This window comes from Rhinopithecus bieti, unplaced genomic scaffold, assembly GCF_001698545.2.
Source record: "Rhinopithecus bieti isolate Rb0 unplaced genomic scaffold, ASM169854v2 scaffold_77291, whole genome shotgun sequence".
NCBI lineage: Eukaryota > Metazoa > Chordata > Mammalia > Primates > Cercopithecidae > Rhinopithecus > Rhinopithecus bieti.
This window is the reverse complement of record NW_016829743.1, coordinates 1,119,431-1,133,644: the sequence shown is the minus strand read 5'-3', so window position 1 is coordinate 1,133,644 and position 14,214 is coordinate 1,119,431. Positions and strand designations below refer to the sequence as shown.

Below are 14,214 nucleotides of genomic sequence, written 5' to 3'. Positions count from 1 at the left end.
CAGCCAGAGTCCTGGAAGATTCCTAACCTGGGCAGCAGCCCTGTTGCTGCTCCCCGAGGGTCACCTTCATCCCCAAGGGAATGACATGCAGCCAGCTCAGCTCAGAGAGCTGGTTTCGCCAATACCTCTGAAGGCACAACAGCATCTCACTCTGCAGGGGAAGTGTGAAAGGTCAGATGCAATTCACGCTCTCATGCCGCTAGAACCCGGTGAAAGCAGAAGTTGCCGGGGCAGAGGCATCAACCATTCTGTGTGCAAACCACCATAGGTATTTGCAAGCTAGACCACTTGTGGTTATCCCCTCTCTCTCCTGCTCCAGCTGCTGCCCTGCAGGGCCTCCACACAACCACAGGACCTGCAGCTGAACGAAGTTGAAGACAACTCAGGAGATCTGTTGGAAAGAGAACGACAGAGGAAAATGTATGAATGTTGCCATCTTTAGGTGAGTGAACAAGAGATCTACTTCCCACTTTACTTCCTCACTACTTTTACCTCTTTCCTAAACAACTGAGTCACCAAAAAAAAAAAAAAAAAATTTCCTGGCAGTGTCAAATTAGTTTCCCACTTCCACTGAATCAGAGAATCTAGGGCAAGAAAACTTAGAAAATTCTCTTTCTCCATCCCTGGCCTCAGCAATAAGCACATCAAATTCCATCAGACTGTGTAGAACTTCTCACTTAAAGACTTCCAGGAATAACTTTACTGCAAGAAAATGCTTAGCCGGGCGTGGTGGCTCATGCCTGTAATCTCAGCTACTTGGGAGGCTGAGGCAGGAAAATCACTTGAACCCAGGAGGCGGAGGTTGCAGTGAGCCAAGATTACACTCAGCCTGGGCAACAGAGCGAGACTCCTTCTCAAAGAAAAAAAGAAAGAGAGAGAGAGACGAAAGAAAGAAAGAAAGAAAGAAAGAAAGAAAGAAAGAAAGAAAGAAAGAAAGAAAGAAAGAAAGAAAGAAAGAAAGAAAGAAAGAAAGAAAGAAAGGAAAGAAAGAACATGCTTCCTAGTATTTTGCCTGACTCTGTGTTTCACCGTAAACTCTCATGTTCTGTCCACAGAGGAGATGGGAATGTGGGACCTCTTTCTCTGTTGAGGGAACACTGAATAATTTCCAGTGTTTATCTATTACAAATGATGCTGCTATGAGCACTCATGTGCATAGATTTTGATGCCTGTATGTATACATTTCTGTTCAACATCTACCCAGGAGTGAAAATGCTGAAACATCAGGGATCCTTGTGTTTAGTTTTGGTAGATTCTGTCAAGCCATTTTCTAGTGACTGTACCATTTATATTCCCACTGGTGGTGTACAAGAGTTCTAGTTTCTTCACATCGTCACCAATACTCAGTAGAGGATTGCATGGGGCAGGTCACTGGGCTCCCCCAGACCCAGCTCAGTCTCAGCCAGTATCACTCCCTTATTCTTATGGAAGGTGTAGTGGTATCTTACTGTAGTTTAAATTTGCGTTCCCACAGTGATTTATGATATCAAGCTCCTTGTGCTATGTTGATTTGACACGTGGATATCTGCTTCTGTGAAGTACCTATCCAATTATTTTTGCCCATTTTTCTAGTATTTGTCTGTCTTTTTCTTATTGGTTTGCAGAAATTCTTATATTTCTCGTGTGGGCCCTTTGTCAGCCACATGTATTTAAACTATCTCATCACACCACAACTCGCCTATTCCCTTTCTTAATGGTGTCTTTTAAGGAAGAGTTATTCTCAAAATAATACCTGACAGTCTTAAAAGCCTCAGATTCCAAAGCTCCATCTGTGTTCTACTCCATACTCATCGATGCTTGATTCCTTCTTGAACTGAGGATCCTGTGAACCGTCCTCAGGGCTCCACTTCTTCATCGCATTGCAGCGTCCACAAGCATTTACCGCTGGAGACAGGAGCGCCTTGGAAGCTGGGAGGTCGCTTGGGGGTCAAGGGGTAGATGATCTTAGTTTTCCAGTGCTGCGCTCCCAGACCAAATGATGCTGAGGACAAGCAAATTCGGGCAGTCTCTGGATCTTTCTAGTGGAGGTGTCCCATAATAATGTTCCATCCTAGTTCCCTGGCATAGGCTTGTTGAAGCCACAGAAAATGTAAGGGATTTATTAGTGAGTTACTGACTCCTTCATGCTTAGTGTTCAAGAAAATTTATTCGTGTAATACTTCTTCAGCCACAGAAGAAATACCAGTTAGAGCTTTGTAAGTTTCTTTCCCACTTCCTATTTCAACTATCAAGCTATAGCACCACCCAGCTTAGGTCACTCACCCACCTTCGATCCTGAGGCCTGGTTGCTCTCTGCCAGCTTCGCCCAGCCTGTTTCTGACCTGTGTTCCCTCCTCTGTGCCAGGACAGGCCCCATGCTGCTTTGGACGGCTGTGCTGCTCTTTGGTAAGTCAATGAGCTTGGGCATCCCCTCCTAGAGCACTAAGGACCATAAGTCATCCCTGAGACACCAAGTTCCTCATCTTACCTTTTCCAATTCCAGTGGGTTTGTGGCTGGAGCTCAAGACAGGTGTGTGCACCTGGGCATGCTTGGGAGAGATGGGCACTGGGGTAGGAGAAACTCCTCAGTGTTTCCTATCCCATTGTCCTGTGTCCTTGGCAGGGCAGCCCTTTGATACGTCAGAGATAAATTAGGGAGGCAGAAAATCACATTACAAAGTCCCCTAACTTCCCAATGACATTTCTACCTTGTGACATCAGGTTAAAATACTAATCATAGTTGTCTCAAAAGGAAAGTTACAAAAAGGAAGGAGGCCGCTGGGGGCAACAGGGCAGGAGTCAGGGAAATGAGGGATAACAGTCCCAGACATTTTGCTCAGCAATGGGAGGTGGAATTTTACAGGGTGACATATTTTTATGGGGACTCAGCATTTTCTTAGAACCACTTAACAATGGTCAGACCTCTCACCTGGTTGAAAGGCCTGTGCTCTGAGTAACCAAAGCCCTTTTCAAATTGACCATCTCTCTTCCGCGTACATCTCTCTGTTGGAGGCTGTTTCAGACCCATGGGGCTGGTTTGAAGAATCAACTTCATTATCTGATCCATGTCTCTCTCTCTTCTCTCCATTTCTCCTCATGCAGGTTACTTGTAACTGACGGAGCTGGTCTAAGGGTGGAGGATTGCACGGGGAGGGTCACTGGGCTCCCCCAAACCCAGCTCAGTCTCAGCCAGTATCACCCACCTTATACCTAAAAGAAATAATTTGTGCATATATTTTGTTTCACTTTACAGTTTCCAAGTGGACCTACTTTTTAATTCTTGGTCCCAATAGCTTGTTTGCTGTTTGTTTTCATTGAACTAGAAAAGCAAAACTGTTCCTAAATATAACCTCTTCCTGGACAGAGTTTGTGAGAATTTGACCCTGTGAGGAAAATGCCTGTTCCACTCAATGTTCCTTCTCCAGCGTAGCGTGTTACTCTGTGTGTTTTATGAATGGCCATTTGGACAAATGGAAAGGTCTAATACTCACACTGAGGCAGTGCCTGGATATACTCCAGGCACAAGACTCACAGGAGCAAATGGCACTACCTTGTAAAAGGAACAGCCCTTGGAGTTGTCTAGATACAGTCTGAGAGTGTTCCAGCTTAGAACCCAGGACAAGGATGACAGACAGCAAAGGAGGAGAGGAAGGGAGTCAGTGACCGGCTGACTGGTGCACAGTGTAATGGAGAACCCAGCACCAGCACATTTGGTCCCATGTGATGCTCAGGGACCCCAGAAAAACAGCCGAAATCACAGGCCCTGCGGCTGGGTGTGTAGAAACATTTATCATGTAGAGCTGCTATTTCCTCTCTCAAGAGCAGGATGTGGTCATAATAAATTGGTGGCTATTACTATTATTGGCTGTCAGGACTCCAGCAGGAAAGGAACCCTGACACTGAGCATGCTGGGACCTGGCTGAATGTGAAATATGTACTTAAAGTTTGGGAAATTAAGCTTAATTTTCTTCTGAGCTGAACATTAGCCAACTTCCCTCCTACCGCTGGAGCCTGCTCCCTGCATACTCACACAGTGTCCATAGGAGGTGTCATGGGGTCCCACACAGCGCTCCCAGCAATGTGACTGCTGCGGCTTGGCACAGCACCCTGTTCCACAGTGGCAGAGCTCAGTGGTGAGAGAGTTCTTCATGGTGAGCTGAAATCTGCCTCCCTGATCCCTCTAGTTTCCATTTCTGTCCTAAAAAGTAACTCAGAATAAGTCGCTCCCTTCTTTTAAGCTTAGCCCACCAAGTATTTTGTGTCTCTCCTCTTGTATCTTTCCCAGATAAATATCTCCCGATCCCTCAGAAACTCTAAGAGGAAATTATCCTGCTGCTAGAGTTGGCAGGGGCTGCTGCCTTCATTTTTTGGAACTCTATTATGGAACTTGGTTTGACAGTAGCTCTTGGCCACCTCATTATACGGTCACCTCATCTTCGGCCTATATAGCTAATGGAGGTCCCTGGGCCCTCATTGCAGAAACTGCTGTAAGCAGGTGTCACCCACTGTGTATGTTCCCATTTGGCTGCTGTTTTAATTGCAGAAAACAAGTTTGTAATCCCACCTCCAAGATCTTGCAGTACCACAGGCAGCAAGTCATCGGGATTTGGGGGCATGAGCTCATTTTAAGTGCATCTATGCTTCCTGGGTGCTTTCTGTCTTGTTTTTGGCTTCAGTGGCCTCAACCCTGTTTGTTTAGCACTTTGTAGCTGCAAAATTGTTTTCCAGTGAGGAGGGGAAGGGAAGGAAGACATTACTACAGAGTAAAGTCTCTGTCACTCTGAGGTCAGGCCTTCTTTCTGCTTTCAGTTAATGTAGTAACCACTTTCCCAGGCAGTGGGTCAATATAACCTTCACAACTACACTGTAAGAAAAAAAAAATGACTATTATCATTTTTATTATGTGATATGACAGAACAAGATATTGAAGGCTCTTGGAATTTAGACAACTTGTTCAAGTTCATACAGAAAGAGTCAAATTCATGACTCAAGTCCAGGTCATCTGATTCCAAATCCTGCATGCTTTCCTCTACACCAAGCTCATAGATGGGGGTTAGGGGTGGAAATGGAGGGATGATGAGGAAGAGACTCATTGTTCTGCACACTCTTGAGAACTTATGACTGAGCTGACCCTGAGCTGAATAGAGAATGGAACTGAAAGTCTCCATCTGTGTCCAAAGTATTGTGAAAAACAAAGATGACACCATGTGACAGAGCCAAACATCTGCTCTTAGAGGGTTTTCACCCACCCCTCCCAAGACCATTCTTGCATTTTCTTGGTGTTATGCAAAATACCTAGGACATGTCAGCAATGAAGGACACAAATAAATGTATGAGGATTGGCTGGACTGACTGCACTCAGCCCTACATTCATTCATTGTTTCACACCTTGCCCCAAAGTCCAAAAGATTCTTCACTGCTTCATATCCAGCTGTGACTTTCAATTTCGAGTCTTCCATTACTTGGGTTATTCAAACCTACCTAACCATATCTGTCATCATTTTGTGAGTTGGCCTCTCTTCCCAGGTTACCTATTCTCACACCATTCATTTAAAAGGATGAATGCAGCACATCCAAGATGCAAGCATGATGTGGGATGCATCCATTTTATTTGTAGTTCTCTTATTCATCTGTGCTGCCTGACAATGTCTCACATCCTTTAATGATTACTCTTTCAGGGGACTTGGCCTCCTCAGTCTGATCACTTCTGTACCCTTTTCACCAGAGTTCTGTGGACAGATGGGACCACAAGAATCAGGCCCTGCCCTTGCAATATGGGTTCTCTGGCACATTCATGCAAGAGTCTAGTCCTATGTTTTCTGCTTTTTGCTTCCCACCTCATACAACTGGATGCAAAGGAAAGCATTTGTGCATTTATTCAGCGGATGCTTACTGAACACAGACTATGTTCCAGGCACAGGTCCTAGGCATAGAAAATATAGCAGTGAGTAAGATAGGCAGAGTCCCAGCTAATGTGGAGCTTACATTATAGACAGACAGCTGATAACATGTAATCAATTTAATGAATAAGATAAATTCGAATAGTGATAAGTGCTTTGATGATAATACAATGAGGCATTGTTTTAGTGACTGGGGAAAATTCTTCTGATTGGAGTCTCAGGGAAGACGTGTTTGAGAAGGCAATATTTGAACTGAGATAGAGCAAAGAGTTCTAGGGAGTAGGTCCACCAACATTGAGTGGTCAAGTGGCTGACTGGTTGGGTGGTTGAATAGTTGGATGGTTGGGTTGTTGGATGATGGGATGGCTGGGTGGCTGGGTGGTTGGGTGGCTGTGTAGTTGGATGGTTGGATGGCTGATGGCTGGGTTGCTTGGTGGTTGAGTGGCTATGTGGCTGGATGGTTGGATGGTTGGGTAGATGGGTGGATGGGTGGTTTGGTGGCTGGGTGGTTGGGTGGTTGAATAGTTGGATGGTTGGGTTGTTGGATGATGGGATGGCTGGGTGGCTGGGTGGTTGGGTGGTTGGGTGGATGGGTGGATGGGTGGTTTGGTGGCTGGGTGGTTAGGTGGTTGAACAGTTGGATGGTTGGGTTGTTGGATGATGGGATGGCTGGGTGGCTGGATGGTTGGGTGGTTGGGTGGATGGGTGGATGGGTGGTTTGGTGGCTGGGTGGTTGGGTGGTTGAATAGTTGGATGGTTGGGTTGTTGGATGATGGGATGGCTGGGTGGCTGGGTGGTTGGATGGTTGGGTGGATGGGTGGATGGATGGTTTGGTGGCTGGGTGGTTGGGTGGTTGAACAGTTGGATGGTTGGGTTGTTGGATGATGGGATGGCTGGGTGGCTGGGTGGTTGGGTGGCTGTGTAGTTGGATGGTTGGATGGCTGATGGCTGGGTTGCTTGGTGGTTGAGTGGCTATGTGGTTGGATGGTTGGATGGTTGGGTGGATGGGTGGATGGGCGGTTTTGTGGCTAGGTGGTTGGTTGAATGAGTGTAAGTCCCAATTGCTGAGTGACAGGCCTCCTTGTCAGAAAGCTCTTTTTGCTACTTAACCTAATTATGTTACTTTGTTATCTTGCAGTTCCCTGTGTTGGGAAAACTGGTAAGTTGTGTCCATGTCTCTTCTAATTCAAAGTATGTCTATGGGCCACAACTTACTGGATGGGAACAGGACAGTGCCATGGGATCCCCCAGAAACATCTGCAGAGCAGCACCAGACTAGGCCCCTTCCTCAGGTGTCTCGGCCAGTTCCCAGGAAAAGGAGGAACCTGAAACTCCACTAGTCTAAGGCTGAGGGTAGTCCCAAGGTGACCCAAGCCTCAGCAGTGGGGCTCTAGACCTCTATCCTATACCCTTAAAAGTGGCTATGGCCTCTGTCTTCTCTCCATGTGGTTCTGGAGCTCTTATATTCTTAACTCAACAAGACTGGGACTCCCTTCCTTCATTTTATGTTCAGAGAAGCAGGTACCTTTGTCTGCTGATCAGCCTTCCTTCCTTCCTCAGATCCCCTTCACTCCAGCCCATTCGGTGACACTGACCTCCATGGAGCTTTCTGTCAAACAGGAAAAAATTCTGATCTATGAAATCTTGACCTCCAAGGACATACCCTGTGATTCCAGGGGGGGATAATTCAAACCAATACTTAGTGCTGTTAGAAAAAGGAGTAGTGGAAGCAAGGCTTGCCATTCAGTAATGCGGTAAGCATCATTTCTTCCAGGGTGAGGAGAGTGGGTCCTAAGGATCCAGAAGATCTAGACAAGAGCAGGATATGCTGAGGCTCCCTAACAGTTACTCTTCATTAGTCTCAAGCCATCAGGACGGCTCAGAAGGCTGTCTGGGAATGGGGGTGTCTGGCTTATCAAAGATATGATACAGCCTGGGGACAGATACAGACTGGGGACAGGCTCAGCCTGCCCTGCAGGCGATGATGCTGATGCCCTGCAGGTGATAGTGGATTCCTGGGAGCTCTTCTTCTGCTCATGTCAGGGCACAGAATACATTTTAGGAATACAGACAGAGAGAACAGATCCCTTCCATGAGAGTGGCGGAAGATGAAATGCCCTGCTGAGGTAGAGATGGAGGCTGGGCCTGGAGAAGCCCAATGAGGAAGGCAGGAGGGAGAGAGCTCAGGCTGTGGCACCTCCAACACTCCCCACCAACTGCTTTCTGGTGGACACAGATGCTGCTATTAACAGAAGTGAAGGCTGCAGAAAGTGTCACATTAGGTAGCCAGAGGAGGAGAAGCCAATCTAGGCTGGAGGGAATTGAATCAGGAGGAATGAGGCAAGACAATGAACAGAATGAATGCAGTTAAGCCAAGCTTGGCAAGGCAGACAGAAAAGTGCAATATAAAGGAAGACAAGGAGGGTGGGTGGGAGGAAAGCCACAGAGAAGACACAGGGAGAAGAGAGAAGTGGAGGGGAAGAGAAAGGAATAAAGAGAAAGAGGGAAGAGGAAGGAGAGAAGAAGGAAAGGAAGGAGAAGGAGTAAAGGAAGTCCAGGTCCTGCCCTTCTCTGGTCGGCATAAAGGACTGGAGACAGTGACACTGCACTGGTGCCATCCAAGGGCCTCCATCCCAAGAGGGAGGCCTTAGGCTGGGGGACAGAGAGAGAGAAGTGACCGATGGGACCTGCAACTCCAGGGCTGCCCTGTTCCTCTGTCTCACAGCCTGGCTGTACCTCCAAGCCTGGCCAAACCCTGTGTTTGAAGGAGATGCCCTGACTCTGCAATGTCAGGGATGGAAGAATACACCACTGTCTCAGGTGAAGTTCTACAGAGATGGAAAATTCCTTCATTCCTCTAAGAAAAAACAGACTCTGTCCATGGGAGCAGCAACAGTGCAGAGCGGTGGCCAGTATAGCTGCACTGGGCAGGTGATGTATATTCCACAGATATTCACACTAACTTCAGAAACTCTCATGGTTCAAGTCCAAGGTGAGTCACCAGCTTGGGAGTTTGTGGGGCAGGAAGTGCCACTCAAGGATCCCGTCTCTAGAGGCCAGTAGCTCTCTGGACAGGACCCCTGTCTCTGGCTGCCCCTCATGCTGGGCCAATGAATGGGGCCCCGAGGTTTCCCAAGATGTTGTCTCAATACTCCCCTGTCCCCACTGTGGGGCACATATGGAGCCAGGGGAAGGAGAGGGGAGATTCCTGGGAGGGGGCACTGGGAAGAGCCAGGCTCACCCTTCCCCTCTGTGGACTAGAGGACCTCGAAGGGCCCCTCTGCCTCTGACTTCCAAGATTCCAGAAAGGCCTGGCTGTGTGGGAGTCATTTCAGAGCTTGTGGGTAAGGACAAGAGGACAGGTCCTGGGGATCAAACTGCCTCCCATCGGCATCCCCAGGCTGCAGCCCGGGATGAGTAGAAGCTCAGGCCTCAGCCTCCTGGGGCTTCATCATCCGGGACTCCCCTCCTGAGCCCTGGGCCTGCATCTCCCCAGAGCTGTTCCCACCTCCTGTGCTGAGTGCCACCCCCTCTCCTGAGCCCCGAGAGGGTAGCCTGGTGACCCTGAGATGTCAGACAAAGCTGCATCCCCTGAGGTCAACCTTGAGGCTCCTTTTCTCCTTCCACAAGGACAGCCACACCTTGCAGGACAGGGGCCCTCATCCAGAACTCTGCATCCCAGGAGTCAAGGAGGGAGACTCCGGGCTTTACTGGTGTGAGGTGGCCCCCGAGGGTGGCCAGGTCCAGAAGGAGAGCCCCCAGCTGGAGGTCAGAGTGCAGGGTAAGTGTGTGAGAGACTGGAGACGCCCCCACGGGCCTGGGCATCAGGCAATGGGATCCCCTGGGGGGAAAGGAGTTGGGGAAAGGTCCCCAGGAGAGGAGGGAGCCAGGGTCCTGGGTGGTCAGGCTGAGCCTCCCACCCGATGTGTGTCCCAGCTCCTGTGTCCCGTCCTGTGCTCACTCTGCACCACGGACCCACTGACCCTGCTGTGGGGGACATGGTGCAGCTCCTCTGTGAGGCCCAGAGGGGCTCCCCTCCAGTCCTGTACTTGTTCTACCTTGATGAGAAGATTGTGGGGAACCACTCAGCTCCCTGTGGTGGAAACGCCTCCCTCCTCTTCCCAGTGAAGTCAGAGCAGGATGCTGGGAACTACTCCTGCGAGGCTGAGAATGGTGTCTCCAGAGAGAGGAGTGAGCCCAAGAAGCTCTCTCTGAAGGGTGCGTTTTGTCCTCCAACAAAGCTTTGAGCCCCAGCAAGCTGGCAGGGGTCAGATCTCACCCTCTGTGTACCTCCCACCACGCCTGGCACAGTGCTGGACCCGTGGCAGCCACTGCATGACCAAGCATGGACCTTAATTGATCCATCTGTCCACTGAGCCTGGCAGAGAAATATTGAAGTCCATGGAGTGGGGAGCATCATGGGGGGAGCAGTCACCTGGTCACTCATGGTGTCACCATCATCATTGCTGCCATCCCCTGAGCCATCCTTCATGCCCATCTACGAGGCTCCCCCAGGCTAGATGCTTCCTCTAATACCAGTCATTCTGCCTCTTCCATGCCAGGCTGAAATGCATTTCTGAATTTTATCCTCAGTGCTCATGGCCAGCTTCTTCTCCCCATTCCCAGGTTCTCAAGTCTTGTCCACTCCCACCAGCAGCAACTGGCTGGTTCCTTGGCTGCCTGTGAGCCTGCTTGGCATGATGGTCATTGCTGCTGCACTTCTGGTTTATTTGAGACCCTGGAGAAAAGCTGGTCAGTAACTCTTCTTGGCTTTCTTAGCTGCTGAATCCCTGTGGCAGGCCCTGCCCAGGCTTTGGAAAGCCAGAATCTGATAGGGCCAGCCACTCTCTTCTCCTGGGTGTGGGGTGGGAGGGGGGACTTCTCTTCCTGTGTCACACAAAGGGGCACATGGAAGGACAGTTAATGCTTCCAAGACATATACACACATGCACTCGCTCACATGCTCACAGTCATTCAGAGATGCACACAAACACACAACTGCACACTCAGGCATGAAGAGAACATAAACCAAGGAATTATTACAAGCCAAACATGATGTATATCAGTATCCTTTACATTTGAAAGACAATCTGTGGCTAGGAATATGACAAAAAAAAAGGCCTCCTCCTTTCTCTCTCATTGAGCTCTGCTAAGCAGAGCTCTGATCTGCTTAGACTGGCACATAGTGGGTGCTCAGTAAATTCTCATTCTAATCTAAGCAGATCGCCCCAGCAGGTTCCCAGGCTGCCCTTTCTCCTCTGTGCATTCTCTAATGCTTCTAATCAAAGTCACTGAAAATAAAAAGGTAGGTTAAAATTCTGATGTAGAGGAAAACAGTCAGATAAATGACATTTCAGGTTATCTATTTATTTTGATATTCCAGATTTTCTTCTTCTTCCTGTCTCAGTCGTGATCATAAGAATGAATGTTGGCTTTCAAAGCAATTCGTTTGGGTGGCCACACGTTTATTCCAACTCTAACCTTTGCTCGACTCAGGCCACATGTAAGGAATGGCTACCAGTGCCAAAGCTACCTGGTGTTGGTTCATTCCTAGGGCTTCAAATCTGCCTACAGAGGTTCAACTCAACCCCACTTCCTCCTCTGCAGGGGCAATGTTTTTACTTCCTGCTTGTCTGGGACAAGGTCTTGCTCTCATAGACCTCCAAAGACAGATGTACTTATTTAAGTTTGCAGCTCCCTCTGTTGAGAAATTTGGGACAAGTTTTCCAGGAGCTAGGCCATCCTGCTAATTAAGGAAGACCACCCAGTCATACGTTCAAAGCATTCCTTCCTGCATCCACCAGGGTACCTGAAAGGATCTCTCCCCAGCCCTAGTCCCAATACCCTGCCTCACCAGGCACCTAGTTAGGGCTTGGACCAGACTTCAACTTCCTCTCCCCTTTTGAATTTGTAGTCTTTGTCCATACAACTTCCCATCTCCACCCTTCTCACTAGTCTTGAGTCTGGATTCAATACAGGCTAGACTTGCTTTAAGTATCCCTTCTTAGTGGGGGAAAAGGAGAGGAGACCCAGACCTATTGGGGAGACAGCTGAAGTAGGGAACCACAAACCAAAGATCTGTGAGTTCTACTGTCATTGTGTCTAATGAAGTCTCCTCCAAATGGCCTAGCCTGGCCTCAGTAATACAGGTGTTTCTGTTTCTGTCCACTCACCTCTGAGTCAAAGCATTAAAGGCAGAGTAATGGCAGAGTAATGTAGCACAACTGCCTCCCTCCCCAGCCCCAAACAAGATGGTGAAACAGTGGCCACTATTGAAAGATCCTCAAGAAGAAGATGCCTTTCACAGAGAACAAAAGAGCATCCCCTTGATGTAGAGGTTATAGACCATCACCACCACACCCACTGCCAACCCTGGAGCAGGTAGGCTTCATTTTACTAAGGATCCTATCTCTCATGCAAACAGGACTGCTGGTGGTGATCTTAATATCTCAGAATCTCAGGCACACAAAATATTCTTTAGAATATCGCTCAGAAAGTCACTTTCAGGACCAATTCCATAGCTACGCAAGAAAAACAGCCAGATCAATAGCCTTATTCTCCAAATCCAGCTCTGGGAGACTCACAACCATTTCCAAATATCATAGCTGTTCTTTAACAAAGAGAAATATGCCACCACCAAACACAGTCAACAGATGTAATGTCCAAAGTCAATTTTTAGAACATTTGACCAATGATGGTGTTACTGGAACAAGGATATGGTCATGCAAGGGGTCCACTTCAAAGTAGCACTCACCTGCATGTACAGGTTCTGCTATGCTTGTTTAAAAGCATTCCTTTTACTACCTGTTGTCACACATCCCATAAAACAAAGTTCTATCAAACTCATGGAACTCTTCATTGAATGGAGACTTGGAAACTGAGGCTCATTTCTTAGCCCTGACAAATGAGCACTGGAGAATGCTTAATCACTGGGGATCTGTCTAAGTCTCCATAAATCCCCTCTTGATTTTACAGAAGAAGCCATTTCCACATATCCTACCCGCTGATTCTGATGCTTTCTAGCTGTTAGTGTAATGAGTATTTCTTGGGCACCAGGCATGACCCAAGTGTTCTAAAATCTACATGTGACCCAATTCCTATCCCAAGAGTTACCTTTAAAGATCTGGAAGCACCTGCTGTTCCAGAGGCAGTGTGCTAGTGGAGAAAAGGCATGCAAACCTGGATTAAGATTCTGTCTCCACCACTTACTGTGACCTTATAGAAGTCACCTCTCCCAGCCCCAGTCACCTCATCTATGAAATGGAGATAAAAATATCAACCTTTGCAAGATGGTTGTGAAAAATATTAGATACCAAAGAATTAGGAAGAGAGATGTTTTTGAAATCCAACTATGTGCTGGTCACTGGTTAGGTGCTTTACTAGGAAGATTATATTTTATTTGGATTGCCTGGCCCTGTGTCTGGCATATAGTGTATGGTCAAAGTTATTAGCTTTTCTTCCTCCTGAAAAGCAGCTTGACTGGTAAGCCTAGGCCCCCTCCTAGGAGGAGAGCAAAAATGTGATCCATTCTTTCTCACCTTACTTTCTCCTAGTTTGTGATTCCCATGGAGCCATCTAGGGTATTTTTTCAAAGGAAGCATCCCATAAAAATCAACCATGTCCAGACCTCTGAATTAGCCCTCCTAATCAAACTGGCCTCAAACCTCTGCTGGAGGCCTCTCTGTCATTCTTGTTCACAGTTTTCCTGTCCCCTGTCCCACCTGCCCTCTAAGGGACACCCAGTGAATCATGCCTTTGTATCTCCTAGGGCCCCTTCCATCCCAGATACCACCCCCAGCTCCAGGTGGAGAGCAGTGCCCACTATATGCCAATGGTAAGGACTTCCAGCAGGACGGTGGTCTGCCCATGTGGGCCAAGAAGAGCTTCTTAAGGGAAGTAAGAAGGGAGCTTTCCTGAGCCCTGTGTCTCAGGAATTGGAGGCATCTGGGGAAGGAAAACAAACAGCTTCTAGAAAGGGCATGAGGAGGGAGTGCTGTGGAGTTGGTGGTGGGAGAGGGAGGTGGGAAGGGAGCCAGGGCTGCAGGAGACGGGGCAGGGAAGGTTTGGACCAAGGGTTGGCAAACCTATGGCAAAAACCCAGCACACTGCCTGTTTTTGTAGATAAAGTTTTACTGTAACACAGACATGCTCATTTGTTTATTTTGTTTGAGAGCTTTCATATTACAGAGTTGAATAGTTGTGACAGAGATTATACAGGTCACAAAGCCAAAAATATGTACTACCTTTTTTACAGAAAAAGTTTGTCAACCTCTGGTTTAAGCAGTGTCAGGGATAGGGAAGCTGCAAAAAAAAAAAAAAAAAAAAAAAAAAAAAA

The 14,214-nt window shown here is 47.8% G+C and overlaps 1 protein-coding gene across 6 annotated transcripts in view; it reads left to right on the top strand.

Annotated features, from left to right (window-relative positions):
* Positions 1-339: 339 nt before the first annotated feature.
* Positions 340-14,214, top strand: part of LOC108524023 (Fc receptor-like protein 6) — a 16,570-nt gene continuing 2,695 nt past the window's right edge. For 3 of the 6 annotated variants that reach the window (XM_017864811.1, XM_017864809.1, XM_017864813.1), the window contains exons 1-8: positions 340-442; positions 2,345-2,385; positions 7,018-7,038; positions 8,605-8,871; positions 9,376-9,660; positions 9,816-10,097; positions 10,506-10,631; positions 13,648-13,713. In XM_017864811.1, the coding sequence (XP_017720300.1) occupies positions 423-442; positions 2,345-2,385; positions 7,018-7,038; positions 8,605-8,871; positions 9,376-9,660; positions 9,816-10,097; positions 10,506-10,631; positions 13,648-13,713 (1,108 nt within the window). In that variant the 5' untranslated portion in view covers positions 340-422. Of the gene's footprint in view, positions 443-2,344; positions 2,386-7,017; positions 7,039-8,604; positions 8,872-9,375; positions 9,661-9,815; positions 10,098-10,505; positions 10,632-12,119; positions 12,261-13,647; positions 13,714-14,214 lie in introns of all 6 variants that reach the window. The other 3 variants (XR_001883950.1, XM_017864810.1, XM_017864812.1) reach the window with 3 other exon arrangements.